Genomic DNA, 16,549 nt, shown 5'->3' with positions numbered 1-16,549 from the left:
CAGCACCCACTGCCCAATACCAAAACTTCAGGTCTTAGACCGCAATTTGTATGCATGTGTCGCGTGACCACCTCTATGAGCAGGCTAGAAAGTCTGACAACTGAGGCTGGTATATGATGATCCCAGGCTTGGTTCCTAACGTGAAGGTGTCTTAGGCAACTGGAGGTTCGCTCTGGCCGAAATCGCGGTGAAATTGCGACGTCATCTTCCCCATCTCTCGTCCCGCTTCGCTTTGCTCCCCACCTGTCCGTCTCCGGCCACCGTCCATTGACCAGCAAACCCTATCCGTGCCCTACCGACCGACCAGGTACCTACTATTACCCGGCTCACTATCAGTACTGATAGCGTCGATTGATGCCGACAACGGGGGTACCATGGCCGACTCGAACGATGCGCAATCCCCCACCGCCATCAATGACACTTCCCTCCCCCAGTCCACCTCGACACTGGACAGTTCTTTGAGCAACACTACCCCAGCGAACATCGACACCACTAGGAGAACCCACTCGCGTACGGTCTCATCTGGTTCAGCATCTTATTCTGGGCACGGGTCGTTCCTTGGCCGCAGAAATACGTCTTTCGGCAACGGAAAGAGTCGCTATGCTGAGCCGAGTACAACAGACGTCCACGTCGAATCTTCAGCTTGCTCGGCGCCGTCCCAATCTCCACACATCCCGTTAAGAAGTCCGGGTTCGTCTCTATCGCAAGGTCGTTGCTATTCCGGGACGTCAAACTCCATTCTTAGTGAGGATTTACTCTTAGGCGACGCTGCTATTGGCGACAGCGCCGAAGACACCCCTCGAATACGCCCCACCATCAGTAGTAAACAATCGTCCTCTGCAACGATAAAGGAGCCAGCCACGGCAGTGGAATCTACATCTTTGACAGACGCACAAAACAGACGCTCCTCCAACAGTTCTCTGTTTTCCTTGTCCGCTGCCCGCAGTGCGACACAAACTGCGCCTACATCGGAACCGAGCCGAGGTGGTCGTACACGATCTACATCATACCTGATGTCGAACAACAAAGGTTCCAACACTACGCCCTCGGAGGCTGGCATGTCCAATGTTACCGTCACAACCTCGAGCATACAGGGTGGCCAGCCTGCCTCTGGGTCTCACGCCCTGACACCTCGTGACCCGCACTCGCAGCCTCTCGACCTCATGAGGCGCAACCAACGGAGCGATGCCACAACCAATTTCCCGGCCCCAGCAGCGAGTGGCTCGAGAGGCCAGCCAGATCGTTCACGGAGTAGAGTGAAGAGGCGATTTAGCGGCAGCACCGCGAACAGCAGCCACAGCCCCGGCAGTGAGCGAGGCTCTTCGCATCGTGAGAAGGAAGAGGGCAAGGCTGCGTCCAAGCCCGCTCCTTGGGGCGTCATTGGTATCTGTGCGCTGGATGTGAAAGCCCGAAGCAAACCCAGTCGGAACATTCTCAACCGGGTCATTGCGAACCGAGATTTCGATGTCGTCGTGTTTGGGGACAAGGTGATTCTCGACGAAGAGGTGGAAAATTGGCCCATTTGGTAAGTTGCAATCACTGCTATCGCGCCATTAAGTATTGACCATGTTTAGCGATTATTTGATCTCCTTTTACTCGGACGGATTTCCGTTAGAGAAGGCCATCGCCTATGTCAAGACACGGAAACCATTCTGCGTCAATGACGTGCCGCTACAGAAGCTACTGTGGGATCGGCGTTTATGCCTGCAAGTCCTCGACGAGATCAATGTCCGAACCCCCAGCCGAGTCGAAGTGAACCGAGATGGCGGACCAGGTTTCCTGACCCCTGACATGGTGAAATACATCAAGGAAGTCTCAGGGGTTGATCTCGCCGTTCCTGATGAAAACAAATACAATCCACCGCGAAAGGTCGAGCTGCTTGACGACGGCGATGTCATCAGCGTTGACGGTGCACTTTTGAAGAAACCGTTTGTGGAGAAGCCCACGAGCGGTGAAGACCACAACATTATCATCTATTTTCCCAAGTCAGCGGGAGGCGGCGCACGGAAGCTATTCAGAAAGATTGGCAACAAAAGCTCCGAATACATCCCTGAGCTCAACGTGCCTCGGGCCATCACTGAGCCGGAGAGTAGCTACGTGTACGAAAGCTTCATGCAGGTCGACAATGCGGAGGACATCAAGGCCTACACTGTTGGCCCGAACTACTGCCATGCGGAGACACGCAAATCGCCGGTAGTGGACGGTGTGGTCAGGCGAAACCAGCACGGAAAGGAGCTTCGGTACGTGACCGCGCTGAGTGCGGAGGAGCGAGAGACTGCCAGCAAAATTGCGACTGCGTTCGGCCAACGAGTCTGCGGATTTGACCTCCTCAGAGCATCTGGGAAGAGCTATGTGATTGACGTCAATGGCTGGAGTTTTGTCAAAGACAACAATGACTACTACGACCAATGCGCCAATATCTTGAAGGACTTGTTCGTCAAGGAGAGACTTCGAAGAGGTGGAATGTCATCGCCGGCGCCCTCGCCATCGATCTCGGAAACCGACCCAATGTCCAAGCAGCAGACTTCTCTTCGGGAGCGCGACCACTCCTCTGCTTCGCTACATCCTCCGAACGCAAAGAGCATTCCTGCTGCCCCGGCCACTGCTTCGGACACATCCCAAGCCGGAGATGCATCAGTAGCGCCCAGCGACGCGGCTTCCCCACGTGTTGAGGACTTGCTGTCTTCCACAGCATCCAGTGCCGCCCCGATGCATTCGCTGCCACCACCTGCGGACTTTCTGCAGGGGAATTCTCCTTCGGCACCAGCATCTGTGAAGACTGTGGCGACATCACAAGGTATTGGTGGCAGTGAAGAGTCTCACCGCGAGGCTGAGCAGCCGCCTCCCCCTAAGCACTCGTGGAAGTTGAAAGGAGTGGTGTCGGTCATTCGCCATGCTGACCGAACGCCCAAGCAAAAGTTCAAATTCACGTTCCACACTGCACCTTTCATTGCGCTGCTGAAAGGTCATCAGGAAGAGGTATTGCTGATTGGCGAGGCTGCACTGGCGAGTGTGATTTCCGCTGTCGACTCGGCGTTCCTCGAAGGGGTTGAGGACCCTGGCAAACTCAAAGCCCTTCGCAACGTTTTGGTCAAGAAAGGCAGTTGGGCGGGAACAAAGATCCAAATCAAACCCATGTTCCGCAAGAAGAAGACGGAGAGCGCTGTGGATGAGATGCCTGATTTGAAAGAGAACGTTCAGACGCCCCCGCTTGACACGGAGAACAGCCCTGGTCACAAGGACGGTGACGCAGCGTCACCGAGAGAACCCGTTAAGCGTCACGATTCCCTGTCTGGCGTCACGATGTCCAAGTTCACGGCAGCTGAGGAGCGACTTGTGCTTGACAAGCTCCAGCTCATTGTCAAATGGGGCGGCGAGCCAACGCACGCTGCTCGTTACCAAGCCCAGGAGCTGGGCGACAACATGAGGAATGATTTCATGCTCCTGAACAGAGACGTGCTCGATGAAGTCCACGTGTTCAGCAGCTCGGAAAGACGAGTGACGACAAGCGCACAGATCTGGGCCGCGTCGTTCCTCGGCAAAAACGACATACCCGATGACTTCATCACCATTCGAAAGGACCTCCTGGACGACTCCAACGCCGCCAAGGATGAGACAGACAAGGTCAAGAAGAAGCTCAAGGGCCTGCTGCGCGAGGGCAATGAGCGACCTGCGCAGTTTGCCTGGCCCGAGAAAATGCCTGAGCCGTCCGAGGTGCAGAAGCGCGTTGTCCAGCTGATGAACTTCCATCGTCGTGTCATGCATCACAACTACTCCAAGATATTCAGCGGCGCAGCCACGTCTCTGAACAGCATTTCTAACCCGGCCACAGAGAGAGAAAAGATATCTGGCGAAGGCTCGACCTCGTCGCTTGCTTCATCTCTGTCGCAGGCGAATACCGTCAACAGCATCCAGGCGCGATGGTGCTCCGGCGAGGATGCTGAGCTCTTCAGGGAACGCTGGGAGAAGCTGTTTGCAGAATTCTGTGATGGCGAGAAGGTGGACCCTAGCAAGATCTCCGAGCTCTACGACACGATGAAGTTTGACTCACTCCACAACCGGCAATTCCTCGAATGGGTGTTCACCCCTCCGGATCACATGCTTGAGGAGTACGAAGGCAAGGAAAGCAGGCCGAAGGAGACGGAAGAGCCCAAGGCGCCCGTCGAGCCGAAGCAAGAGAAGTCCAACAGTATCGCCGGCCAGACCCCCCAGGAAGGCACCGATCCTGTCCAACGATCGGGCACAGTGAAGAAGCTGTTTAGACGCCGGTCTTTTCTCAATGGCCTTCGTCATCTGGGCGAGGAGCCTCCACCAGAGCAGTACTTCAAACTGTACAAGGGCACTGAGACGAGCGCAACGAAAACGGAACAGAAGCACGAGCCTCTGCAGGAACTGTACAAGCTTGCCAAGGTGCTTTTTGATTTCATCTGCCCGCAGGAGTACGGCATCTCTGATAGCGAGAAGCTCGAAATTGGTCTCCTGACATCGCTCCCGCTGCTGAAGGAGATTGTCCAGGATCTGGAAGAGATGCAGGCTTCCCACGAGGCTAAGTCCTTCTTCTACTTCACCAAAGAGTCGCACATCTACACCCTGCTGAATTGCATCATCGAGGGAGGTATCGAGACCAAGATCACAAGGGCTACGATCCCCGAGCTCGACTACCTTTCCCAGATCAGCTTTGAGCTGTACGAGTCAGAGATCAAGCAACCTCAGGACAGCCCTGAAGACGAACCCAAATATGCTTACAGCATTCGCATCACCATCAGCCCGGGCTGCCATGTCCATGATCCTCTTCATGTCCAACTGGACAGCCGCCACTCGATTGGCTGCGCGCCTAGGCGCAGTTTGACAAACCACAGCGACTGGCTCCAAGTGATCAAGACGTTGCGAGCCAAGTTCAACCAGTACGTACTTATGGAGTATCATCCTTTAGAAAATTTTACTAACTGATGCAAAGGGTCAAACTGCCCAAGACGTTCCTTGCCGTGAATCTCTCCGAGGCTTTCACCTTTGAAGAGCTAGAGCGACAGGCGAGTGATTCCGAGGCTCTCGAGATGAAGGCAACGCCGTCCAAGGATCTGCTTCTGTCGCCTCCGGCCCAAGGGCAGAGCGGTAAAGGGGACGGTCATTCTGCGAATGCGGCCGAAGGAGGCAAGATTGTGAATCCCGAGTGGTGATCACCAAGACTCGCACTATGGATTCGCCAGAAACAGCAACCTCCCTGGCCTAGATACAATCCTGAGTCCACCGAGGTTGTAAGGCCCATTCCATGACATTATCCTTCATGGGGAGCGTCTATGCCATCCGGCGTTACTTTTCTATACTGAGCTCTCCCTAGCAGTCCGAACGGAGGAGGGGGATTTTTCACCAGCGACTTGTATGCCGACTTTGAGGAAAGCAGCGAACTTTGCTTAAAAGCGTCTCCGTACACGAACTCCAAAGGCTAAATTAGAAATTACATTATGGGCAACCATAGCATAGAAAACGAGGACATGCGGAATCAAGTACATAATATCGAATCGAGTCATCCGTGTTCACTACCCGTCTCCAGTCACTCACCATGAATCGACCTGAGATTCGTACGGTTCGTCCACTTTTACGCGGCCATGAATGTCTGTTCAGGTTAGGCAACCCGGGCCAAACTCCCGGTGGACCAAGCCTTTGAAACTCGCGTCCTGCTTCAGGTCTGACCGACTGGTTCCAATTTGATACCATCTTCCGATCGGGGCGGGCGCCGATGGTGAACTGGGAAGCGCGCAATGGGGCCTCCTTGCAAATTAACCGAGTGCGTGATGAGTTTCATCTTTGGCCTGCGCGGCGGCAGGGACCCCCTGTTTCGCAGCATGCTCCGGATATGGAGTCTGGACTCGCGCCATGTGGTCTCGTCTTGGCACACGAATTACTCCGAGTCCACGCGGTTGACCACGGACATCGGCTCAGAGACTGCCAACAACAAATGTCGAGGAAGGGCGGATAAAACCAGGTGCTGTCTGTTACGCAGTACGTCGGACAGTCAGGCATTTTGGATAAATCACAGTAACCTCATCCATTTGTCCAAGGAGCTGGCTGCATGGTCTATGTACTACGTAGTAAGTGCCATAGGGCTGGTGTAAATGACGGCGCATTACGAGACCTGGTGTACCGTGTGAGCCACCAGGTGTTCTCGTCAGACTGATGAGTCCTCGGATCGAAAAGACGACCAGCACACGGGAGTGGCGTCTATCAACCCGGGTAATAATGCACGACGAACTGGAGAACCGCGCTTCCTTGGTGGGGAAGCTCGGGGCCTCTGGCACGCCGATCCTGGGTAGGATATGGGATATGGGCATCGGGCCGCGCTACGAAACTGCCAGTCTCCTTCTGGCTTCTTTCTACGTAGTAATATAGCCTTTGCCTGGGTCTGTGCTGTCTGGACTCGCGAGCCTCAGCAACGTTCTTGCGTGCTCGACATCCTGGACGTTTGGAGGTGTCACGCACGCTGTAACGCTGTTTGAACGATAATGATATATCATATACGTAGATCAGAATGGCCATTGACGGGGATGCTGCTCACCGGTCGATGCAGAAGAGTGGATAGTCAGTCCACCATCCATCCATGATTCCATCCATCCATCCATCCATCTGCGACTCCCTCACATTGTCGAATCTTCTACGTCTGGAACCGCCATGCCATGCCACGCCAATCAGGCGATCGCTCGGGGCACTGGCTGTCTAGACTCTGATGGCGGCCGTACGCATTCTGCAGAAGTGCCGTCCCTCATAGCCGCCTCGGAGGAACCATCTCGTCGCTGATATTCCGGGAAAGGGACTGACGTCGAGACAGATGGTACGTCAAAGTGAACTCCAAACCCCATCCCGGGCTGGACAGGCGGCAGGCCCGCGGCAAGGGCACGCACCTCGGTCCCAGGCTCTCGGCACGGCGTGATTGTGCCCCCATTCGCGATCGCGCCATGCATTGCGGGTGCTGAAAGATCCAGTCCCAGCAAAAGAAAGAGTCGATACTAATTAGTGATCGTGCTCATTAGCGGTGAAGCATCCAGACACGGTTGACCTTTTTTGTTGTCTCGAATGCAAAATCGAGGGAAGGCGCAGACCTGGAAGCTACTTTCCCAATTCGTCAAAGCAAGGGTCCGACGAAACTGGTAAGCTAAATATCTAGTCAGTCCCATTGTAGCCTAGCGCAGCACGGAACTGGTAGGGATACAGTGAGCAGGGGCCTGACGACCCAATCACGAAAGCTGCGTCGCTTGACGAAAGTTGAAGCTACTGTTTCAACCAAAAAGCTCAAGACGTGCAGACGGAGTATCCGTCATTCTCAAGGAGCTTCTGAACCTACAAATCGCATTCCCGCTGGCGGGACTTGACCTTGTCGCTTTTTTTCTTTTGCCAGGGTCCATGCTGCTACCGAACTTCCGGCCCTTCCATGTCGTCGTCTCCACGTCTCCAATGGGATTCGGAGAACAATGTCGACCGAGTTGCGACAGCCACAGCCATTGGGTGGGCCCACGCGGACGGCACCATCAAGATGACACCGTGACTTGCTTTTGACGTTTGGGTCGACGGACTGACTCTAGTGTGAGACTTGTATGGTCTCCTCCCATGCTTTCTTTCCTCTTTAGGCCACCACGTATCGACCTATGTTTGGGGGGCCCCCCCCAAGCAAACATGAACACTGTTCATTATTTACCTATCTGTACTCCGTACCCAGCACAAAGCGCATGGGCGCAATATGCCGTCACAGAATGGATGATGCTGAGGACCGGGGTGGCGGCAAGCAACCTTTTCCTGGCGATTTTAAGGTTTGACCTTGGATCAGTACTAAAAACCATGCCAGGGAATCCCCGTGCGCACATAAGCCGTGCTTCCGCTCGCTTCGCGCCAGCTTCCAACGTGGTTCCCTCACCTCGCACAATCCGGCGCCCTTGTCCTTTCCCAGCCCGATGATTCGTTTGCCCGCCGTTCCGTCACCCGTGGTTGCATTCACGGATCCCACGTTTACCTGTCCGGGTAGTAGTACTACTACTACGCCCGTGGGGCCACGGTGAAAGGGAGCCGGTCAAGTCTCCCTCTCAACAGGCCTCACCATCGCATGGCCAGGCAGGCTACGTACGTGCCTGCTCCTGTGAATTGTCGAAACACAGACTTTTGTGGCCACTTGCAACACACATACTGGGCGACTCCGTAACCCGTTCCCTCAACATCCCAGGCGAGCCCGCGTCGGACCAGAGCCGAAGCATCTTCATCAGATCTCAGTTTGGCGCATGCAAGCTCGGTTTCGATACTTGCACAGAGCTCCTCCATCTTTCCTTTTGCCGTCGTCATCCGCCTCGTACCTCAGGTGCTGTTCCCAACCCGGACCTGGACCTGGACCTGGCTGGACCCTCTCACCGCCGCTCAATGGGGGTTCGTTTTCGTTCACATTCCGTGGCCAATCGTCATCTGTGAGTTTGTGCTCATCTTCTCCGTGTTTCCTTTGCTTCTCTTCACCTGCCGCACTACGGAGGAAGACACCATTCTTAATCATCGGGGGCATGTCCCTACCATAAAAGGTTTGTGTCTTCCGGCCTCCGCTGGCTGATCCCAACGGTTCGCTTGTTCACATTACCTTGCCTCACTATCTCTCTCTGCTCTTCTCCCTTGACTTCTTGACTTACAACATCATCCTGTCTATATTCCCCACGGAACGGGAATAGTACCTGCACATATCAAAGCAGTCCCTAGCGCGAGCACAGTAGTCCTGCGCTCTGCCGGTCAGTTAGCCCCATTGCATTGCATCGAACTGCTTAATACCCAACTCTCTCCCCTTCCTCAGAACGAACGGCAGACACACATGCCTGCATGACACAAGGCTGACGATAGGCCAGCATCGAATTTGGTTGCATCCAGCCCAGTCAAGTCCCCCTGATCAATCACCATCCTATCCCGGCAAACCTGCATAAAGTATCAGACGCCTGCAGCCGCGACCAACCGAAGCAACGCGAACACCTGTCGGTCACCATGTCCGTCGCCTGCGCGCACTCGTTCCAGATGATCAAGTCGGAGACGACGCTGGTACAATGGCTGTGCCATTTCTGCCGCTCCGGGCCCCATTGGGCCATCTTTGAGTGTTCCTACTGCAAGCTACAGCTGTGTCGCGCATGCACGAAATCGGCCTGAGAGACATGGAGTCCGTTTGGCCATCCAGTCACAATTTGATCTCGGGGCACATTGTGCTACTGCGTCGTTTGCTCTCGTTCCCAACCAGCTTGGGACGGCAATGGGGCAAGGCGTAACCAAAGAAGAAGAAAATGCGACGCTGTCCGGATGTTAGCTTTCCGCGCGCAGGGCTGGGGTGTTCGGCCAGGCCCGTTGCCCCGGTAGGCGAGGTACAAGTTACAAACGTACGACAGACCTTCTCAGCTCACAGTGGCAGGCGAGCGAGTTGTTGCTTTGAGTCTTGCGTCTTTGACAGACTGAGAGTGAGAGTCCACTGGCGACCCTCTTTCTACTTCCTGTCAAGGCTGCATATCCCACGTGGGGACTCATGCGCTTCGCGACCCATGCAATTTCAAAAAACCCCGGCCTGCATCAGTCCTGGATCCCGGATCGAGTGGCATCCGAGTGGAGGACGGTGGAGGGCGGACCATGAGGGATTGAGGATAGGAAATCTTCGTTTTTTGAGCGTTCATAGCATTGCAGGAGTTCGTCAAGGGCACGGTGATAGTTGCGTCAAAATGCTCAGGAAGAGTAATTAACATTGCACATAGAAGCTGTTCTAATTGAACGGCAAAGAGAATTAGACACTGTTTTGCCTCACCACACGGCCCTTGATTTGTGACGTCGACAACGCGCATCTTCTTCCATATCGTAGTCACAAAGGATACGCTGCTATGTTTCCACTCACTTTGCGAATAGTGACGATGGCTGCCAGATTCACCTCTGCAGTCCATGCTGCGATTCCTGGCAAGACAACCCCCCATTACGCCAGCGAGGATTACGCCAGTGAGCGCCAGGGCAGCTTGGTGAACTGCGTCAACAGCATCCCCTTTACCACGTGACACAGATATTGTGCAAGTCGCCCTGTCGTGCGTCCACACCTCGATCAGGCCGCCTCTCTATCCGACGCAGCGACGGGAGGTGAGGATGGCCGGCAAAACGGCGATACATGGGAGGTGTGCGACGTTGCTTGCGTGGCGCCCCCGATTGCTTGACACAAGAAGAGGCCGTAACTACCGATGAGCCACTGGGTTCGCGGGCGGTAATTACATCATGGTGAAGAAGAGTAGCTACTCCTGTCATTTGCAGCATGTCTTGTAGCCACGTGTGCTTTGGTATGGTACACAATGCTGAGAGGAACCCCGTCTGAGCAGTGCAGCCTGCCGCAGTGCCTCGTAACGTAACTTTGTTTCCCTCTGCCGCATCCGCGGAATTAACACGTTGCCCCCCGAGTCGTACACACAACACCGTCACGTCCTCTAGACACGTTGCTCGTAGAAGCGGGCCGCCGCAGGGTCTTTCATCGGCCAGTCCCATACAGGCCGCTGCTCGCTCCTCTTTGTGACATTGACCTCATCACCCAGGGCGATGCTGCTCAGGTTGACGCCATCGGTCAAAAAGGCGTAGCGCCCAAAGACGGGCGAGTACTTGTGCCCCTCGTCCACACGACGATCAGCCGTGAGCTTCTTGAGGACAGTCCCCGACTCGCCCGCAGCAGGGCGGCCCGTGTCATAGTCCACGTTGACAGACGTGCAGCGTCCGCAGAGCTTGGACAGGGTGAATCCAGCACCGCCGTTGAGACTGAGCTCCGACCAGTAGTCCTCGTCCCACTGCGTCTCGCCGTCGACGACAATGTTGGGCCGGAACTTGACCATGTCCACCTCGCCCGACTCTAGGCGCGTCTTGACGTTTCGGAGGGATGCTTCGGTGGCGATGAGGTATGGCGCGCAGTCGGCAAAGGTGAGCCAGTCTTCTTCCCGATTGGACCCGGTGACGTAGCTCGCGACCGACGACAGCCATCCCTTCTGCGGCTGGGCAGCTTTGGGCGAAAAGGTGCCTAGGATGGGCCGCTTCTGGTCGCCAATGTAGAGCAGTACCGTGTCGAAGCCAAAGCAGGCGGTGAACCACTCATCGTACTTGGATCCCATTTTGTACGCGCGCACCATGCTCATGTGCACATTCACATCCTCCCTGTCCAGACCCGCCGTGTCAGGCGTCAGCGGAATCGCCAGCGTCTCGTCGTGCAGCGGACTGCGGGGGACGATGGGCGTCTCCGGCGCATGGTAGCGAACGTGGATCGTCCCGTCGACAATCTCCTGTCCAAAGAGGGCGCACTCGGGATGTCCTGCGAGCTGGAGCTTGTCGAGCGAGCCGTCTGCCTTGCGGTGGCAGAGCACAAAGGTGCGATCGTGGGCGATGCCCTGCGGGGTGAGGGTTGCCGATGTGAGTGGGATGGCACGGAGACCCTTGATGGGGTAGACCCAGAGCTTTGTTGGTCAGCATGGATAGAAGTGAGTGAGCGTCTGTGAACGTACCGCTGTGACTTTCATGGTGAGGGGTTGTGATGGGAGTGAAGCTGCTTCACAGGTGATGAAGCTCTTTCGGATTGCCGAGTCTGGGTCGGATCGGAAACCAGTGTTGGTGTGAAGTTTGAGCAGAGGAAGAACAGAGGTTCATCTCGCCGTGAACATCAATGCGGACCATGCAGTTCAATGTCGCATGCCCGCGAGGAGGCCGGACATTGACACCCGGCGACCGACGTCACGCGCATTGGAGGAGTCGAAGGATGCGCCTTGGGCTCGATTGACAGGCGCGGTCGAGTTGATAAGAATGGACTCTCAGCCAATCAAGTTGGTTAGCTTACCCGGCACTCTGGGGTAACTTGGGGTTTGGCAGCCAGATGCACATGTAGGGTAGGCTGACTCTAAATATCCTTTAAATCTGTCATCTGCCAACCCTAGGCCATCTAGTAACGACTTACGTGACTTGGTTTGGTGTAAACGCATTCTCAGTTTCGATCTGAACAAAAAGAACTAAGTGATCTATATGAGGTCTAACGCAGCTTGCGTACATTGAGGGACTCGACCAGTCTTGAGCCTTACGTGGTTGAGAGATGTTGGTTCTTTTCGCAGCTCATAGCTCACTGCAATGTGCTAACGACAATAACATTGTGCGCTGGAGCAAAGGTCGCTAAGCCATAGGGGGAAGGATTATAAAGTGACCGCCAGGTCATTATCATCAAAAGCCAGGATTTATGGAGCCGTTCAAAAAGGCGACCTTTGTCTAATTAGAGCTCTCCAAGTTAAACCGGAGACAACGTTCGTCGAGGTGTTCCAAAGGCCATGATTTAAACGGTATCAGAAGGCACAGCCACTGGAATATCATCACTACTACCCCAAGTAGGCCTTTGTAGCCACAGTGCGTTTACAACATAATGCATCCAGTCTACACGTACTGAGCTTGGCCTGAGTTGTAGTGGAGGACAGAGTGAGGCATCGCCCTCGACATTGCCGTAGCTCTCAGAAGCCACATTCGAGCCACCACAAACATGAAGGGAAGTGCTCAAGCTGGTGAGCATATACTGCATTTCTTGGCCAAAGAGTAGAGCACACATCTCGTGGGCTCCTTTACCTCAAAAAGCCGCTTATCAGGCAAGGACGGCTTCATGTGTTTATGAGCACGAGGTCGAAACACTAGTGAAATATAAGCCAGCTGTTATTTTGCCACACCTATATTGCCATGGTTGATGGTGCTGGCATTAATATGCTCATGCCGAGAATAATAGGCTGATGGACAATCTCTCCAATCAGTGTATGGCCACGGTATTCACCTTCACGTCACTCGCCCAGTTGCCACGAGATCAGAAACACCATGACTCACTTTCTGGGCTTGCCTCGTCATCACGCCAGCCAGCAAAGACGTGATTGTTGCCGTGCAGCCGTCTGGGGAAGCTCTGCGTTAGTGTGGCTTGCGGTCAGGTCCCCACGCCTTGGCTTACTAGTACGTAGTAGGTCCCCCAACTGGGGATGTGGGACAAGTGACCATTCGCTACATCTCGAGTCTGACCGTCATGTCAGACTTTGTAGTGCTTGGGCGAAGGGTCCAGAGCGCGCAGGCGCTGGTAGGGTTGTGAGGTATCATTTTGTGTGCCATGGCTCGAGGTCGCGTGGGCCATCCGACGTGGAACGATTAGGAGTCGAGTGCAGGAGAACTGATCAGCTTCCTCCAGTTAAATGCATGCCGTTGCTATCAACAAGAGCGGCGTCGACGCCATCATTGATAGCCAGCCAGCCAAGGCATAGAATCATGGCGAGAACTGAGATTGCGATAATGGCGTAGCATTTCTCCATGTGGCAGCACCAGCCCCCGCGCGGCATAGGCAGCCCATCCCCAATAGCGCCAAGGGGGCAATGTTTTCCTCGGCATCACAATGCTACGCTTCTGCAAGATACTTGGGATGCCGATGAACTCTGATGCGATCCGAGACGAGGCGCCATCGTGTGTTTGAGAGTTGCGGCAAGGTCCGTATGGACAGACATGGTAGGTGATCGCACTTCCTCGGTACATGTATGGACAGCCAGCTGGGGGGAGGACCGGGAGGTTGACGCCAATCTCTGAGGGGTCGCGAGCCGCCGTTTCAGAGACGTGACAGTCATACACGCACTGCAACCTGCAGGTGACATGGAGGACAGGAGCGGCATGGACATCCAATCATTCTGATTCTCAGCAGCCGAACTGTTATCGGTTGCGCATTCGCAATGCACGCCCAAGGCGCAGTCAGAAGCGGCTGGCCATTGCGTGCGTGTGTCGAGAACCCTTTTCGTTGCGCAGCCAGATGGTGAGAGCCCAGACAGTTGTGTTGTTGGAGGTCAAACGTGGAGTTCAAACGGTGGATGGCGCTTGACTCTTGTTCCACATTCAATAGTGCCAGACTCCAGTGTCCACCCGGCGGGAGTCCTTGAACCAGCCCAGACTCAGAGAGAGGGTCTGGAGTCTGTCTTGAGGGGAAGAAACGCCCCCTGGCCGCGTCGCGAGTCGTCGTAAACTTGTGCGTAGGTGCCCCTTCAACCGGAATCCTTACATTGTCGATCCCACCTCCCGTCGTTCGTCATGCACCAGGCTCGGTTGCAATGCTGCCAAGTCCCTGCGCGATCTTGTTAGCACTATCTACTAGTAGTAAGGGATGGTCAATACGTAGGGAGCCAAGCGAAAAGTAGGTGAAGAATTTTATTAATCACACTGGAATAAGCGCGTGACGCGATGCAAGTGCTCGGATTCGCGGCTACCAACGCACAACTTCTCAAAGCCTCAGGCTAGTCGTTATCGTGATGGGAATGGGGTCCGGAATGCTGGGTCCTTGGCTACCATTGGCGGCGATGACACACGCATGCTGCATCTCGCCGCTAATAAAGGGTCAGTCCTGGTGGTGGCTGCAGGCTTGCAGTTCGTCGCCCATCACGAGAGCCTCCCCAAGACAACGGCTGGGTATCTCTATCTTAATCATTGTCCAATGGTACGCACGCCACTCACGGCCAGAAGACCATAAGAGAATGCAAAGTCTTCGTCTCCAGTCTGGTTGTGGCAGGTGCTGTTTCTGACCCTTGTTTGCCAGTCTTGACTCTTAAACCTGGTGCGTTGACCAAACCTGTTGTTGGCTGCAACAGCAAACGAGCACGTTACTATTTTAACATCCATTGTTGCTGTGCGTCTGTCTGTCTGTCTCAGCGGCTCCGAAGCTGTGCACTGGCCCCCGAAGGCTGCATCGAGCCCCGGCGATCACTGGAGCTGAAGCGTCTCAGGTTTTGCGTTGGGTTTGTTGGCTCGAGGACGACCGTCACTGGAGGCAGATCCCGCCATTGGCACGACTTGCAATTGGAAAGGAAAAAAACCCTCTTATCCTCCACTTGGGATCCTTCAGTTTCTCCTCCCGTCCTCCCCCGTTTGGCTCAACCTCTTTTTGCTTTCCTTTGAAAGTACATGTCACGACTTGCTCGTCTTCGATTCTCTTTGCATAATATCTTATACAGTCTTCACTTTTGTGTGGTGTCGCGGGTCGACCACACTATTCTCCTATCAGCCTAATAGAGCGACCGACCACCCCCACGGAGAACAACTGGATAACTTGCCGGTCATGGAGTTTGACGCGCACAACTTTGGTGTCCGCGAGCTGGATCTCAGCGCCTGCCATGTCAACACCTTCTCTGACACCATCAACGCTGTCCCAGGGTTGAAGACCAGTGCAGGTGAGTTGGGCTGATTCTGTTCCTTCTCCCCAAGCACCCTTTCTCCCTTCAGAGCAGACGGTCGGCCTCACACAGCAACTGTCACAAGAGCTTGGCCCGAGGATGTCTTGTCGTCCATTTCGTCATTCCATTCTCGCACGCACAGTTCAAGTCAGGGGACATGATCCATCGCTGTCAATCATGCTCCTCCCTTGGTGGACCCTTGCTTCTTGTCTTGGCTCTGCTCTGCTGCTGGCAGCTGCTGCTGCCCCTCCAAAAATGCCCCGCCAACCCTGAACTACCGACATGCACATCCCTTCCCCATCGCGACGTCCAGCGTCGTCACCTCACAGACATGGCTAACAAATCACCGACAGCCTTCTTCACCTTCTTGCGCGCCAACCTTGTCCTGTCCCCCTCGGCAATGTCCTCGTGCGCCAACACGCCCATCCTCGACGCCGCTGTCCCGATGCAACCCAGTCTGAGCTTCCAGCCCACGTCCCCCTCGCCTTTAGCCGCCAACCCGCCCCTGACACCCGATGATGATATCCCACCATTGTCTCTGGAGCCGCTCGACACAGCCGCAGAAAAGGCTGAGGGGCTGAAGCTCGTCGCCGACAGCGTGGCGCAGATGCAGCAGCGTGCCGCAAAGAACGCCATCAAGCACCCTCTCTCGCTTGCTGGAATGAGCCTCACGGCAGCTGTGGCGTACCAGGCCACCGGGAAGGATGTTGGCTTGGGATTGGTCTTATCTTGTGGCATCATCATGTCCTACTTCATGGCTGTGAGGTGGATGTCGTCTCGCTACGTAACGCAGGCCGAGAATCTGCGGTATGACTGGCTTCGTAACCCCGAGACAGGCGCAGAGGACATTGTCTTTGGAGCCAAATGCGAAGACACGCTTGTCGGGGCGCTGGTCTTGCGTCTGCAGCCCTGCTATACCTTCCCCTCCAACAATGGTCGACGCAAAAAATCCGGCTCCGTGACGTTGAAGGGTGGTCGTGGCATCATCCGTGCCTGGACAACGGATCTCAAATACCGCGGCACGGGAGTGGGCAAGGACTTGCTCTTCGAGGCGGTGCGCTTCACAAAGGAGAAGTGCGGACGGGATGCCGAAGTTGGCTTTGCGCAGGAGCATGCCAACAGCCTCATGGTCATGCCGCGTGTGTTCAATGGAGGGTTCAGGAAGGACGAGGTCCGGGCTGCAAGGGCGCTGGAGGAGGCGCTCGCAGAATGGGATATTTGCAAGAGGAAAAGATGAGTAATTTGTGGGAAAAGAAGAAGGCTAGATGGAGGACAGAATGTGCACATGTGTGCCTTGTGGAATTTCCTAGAGATACCCCCTAGCGAGT

General features: G+C 55.0%; 4 protein-coding genes across 4 annotated transcripts; 3 read left to right on the top strand and 1 right to left on the bottom strand.

Moving 5' to 3' along the window:
• The first annotated feature begins 169 nt into the window (after positions 1 to 169).
• On the top strand, positions 170 to 5,639 carry F5Z01DRAFT_10850 (histidine phosphatase superfamily-domain-containing protein). The gene is made up of 3 exons (XM_046257380.1): positions 170 to 1,525; positions 1,575 to 4,904; positions 4,958 to 5,639. Exons 1-3 carry the CDS (start codon positions 375 to 377, stop codon positions 5,175 to 5,177), a joined length of 4,701 nt encoding a protein of 1,566 aa, XP_046122877.1. The 5' UTR covers positions 170 to 374; the 3' UTR covers positions 5,178 to 5,639.
• A 2,409-nt stretch (positions 5,640 to 8,048) lies between these two features.
• Positions 8,049 to 9,193, top strand: F5Z01DRAFT_10965 (uncharacterized protein). Its single transcript, XM_046257393.1, has 2 exons — positions 8,049 to 8,106; positions 8,865 to 9,193. The coding sequence occupies exons 1-2, from the start codon at positions 8,090 to 8,092 to the stop codon at positions 9,154 to 9,156; spliced, it is 309 nt and encodes a 102-aa protein (XP_046122876.1). The 5' UTR covers positions 8,049 to 8,089; the 3' UTR covers positions 9,157 to 9,193.
• A 901-nt stretch (positions 9,194 to 10,094) lies between these two features.
• Positions 10,095 to 11,630, bottom strand: F5Z01DRAFT_10871 (MOSC domain-containing protein). Its single transcript, XM_046257384.1, has 2 exons — positions 11,511 to 11,630; positions 10,095 to 11,462 (listed from the first exon to the last, which is right to left on the bottom strand). Exons 1-2 carry the CDS (start codon positions 11,523 to 11,525, stop codon positions 10,455 to 10,457), a joined length of 1,023 nt encoding a protein of 340 aa, XP_046122875.1. The 5' UTR covers positions 11,526 to 11,630; the 3' UTR covers positions 10,095 to 10,454.
• Positions 11,631 to 15,106: 3,476 nt separating this feature from the next.
• F5Z01DRAFT_669685 (uncharacterized protein) lies at positions 15,107 to 16,458 on the top strand (the record flags this gene model as incomplete). The annotated part of the gene is made up of 2 exons (XM_046264454.1): positions 15,107 to 15,218; positions 15,575 to 16,458. 2 exons carry the CDS (start codon positions 15,107 to 15,109, stop codon positions 16,456 to 16,458), a joined length of 996 nt encoding a protein of 331 aa, XP_046122874.1.
• Positions 16,459 to 16,549: the final 91 nt, after the last annotated feature.

Source organism: Emericellopsis atlantica (genome assembly GCF_019669845.1).
Source record: "Emericellopsis atlantica unplaced genomic scaffold F5Z01scaffold_1, whole genome shotgun sequence".
Classification (NCBI taxonomy): domain Eukaryota; kingdom Fungi; phylum Ascomycota; class Sordariomycetes; order Hypocreales; family Bionectriaceae; genus Emericellopsis; species Emericellopsis atlantica.
This window is presented reverse-complemented; position numbering and strand designations above follow the sequence as displayed.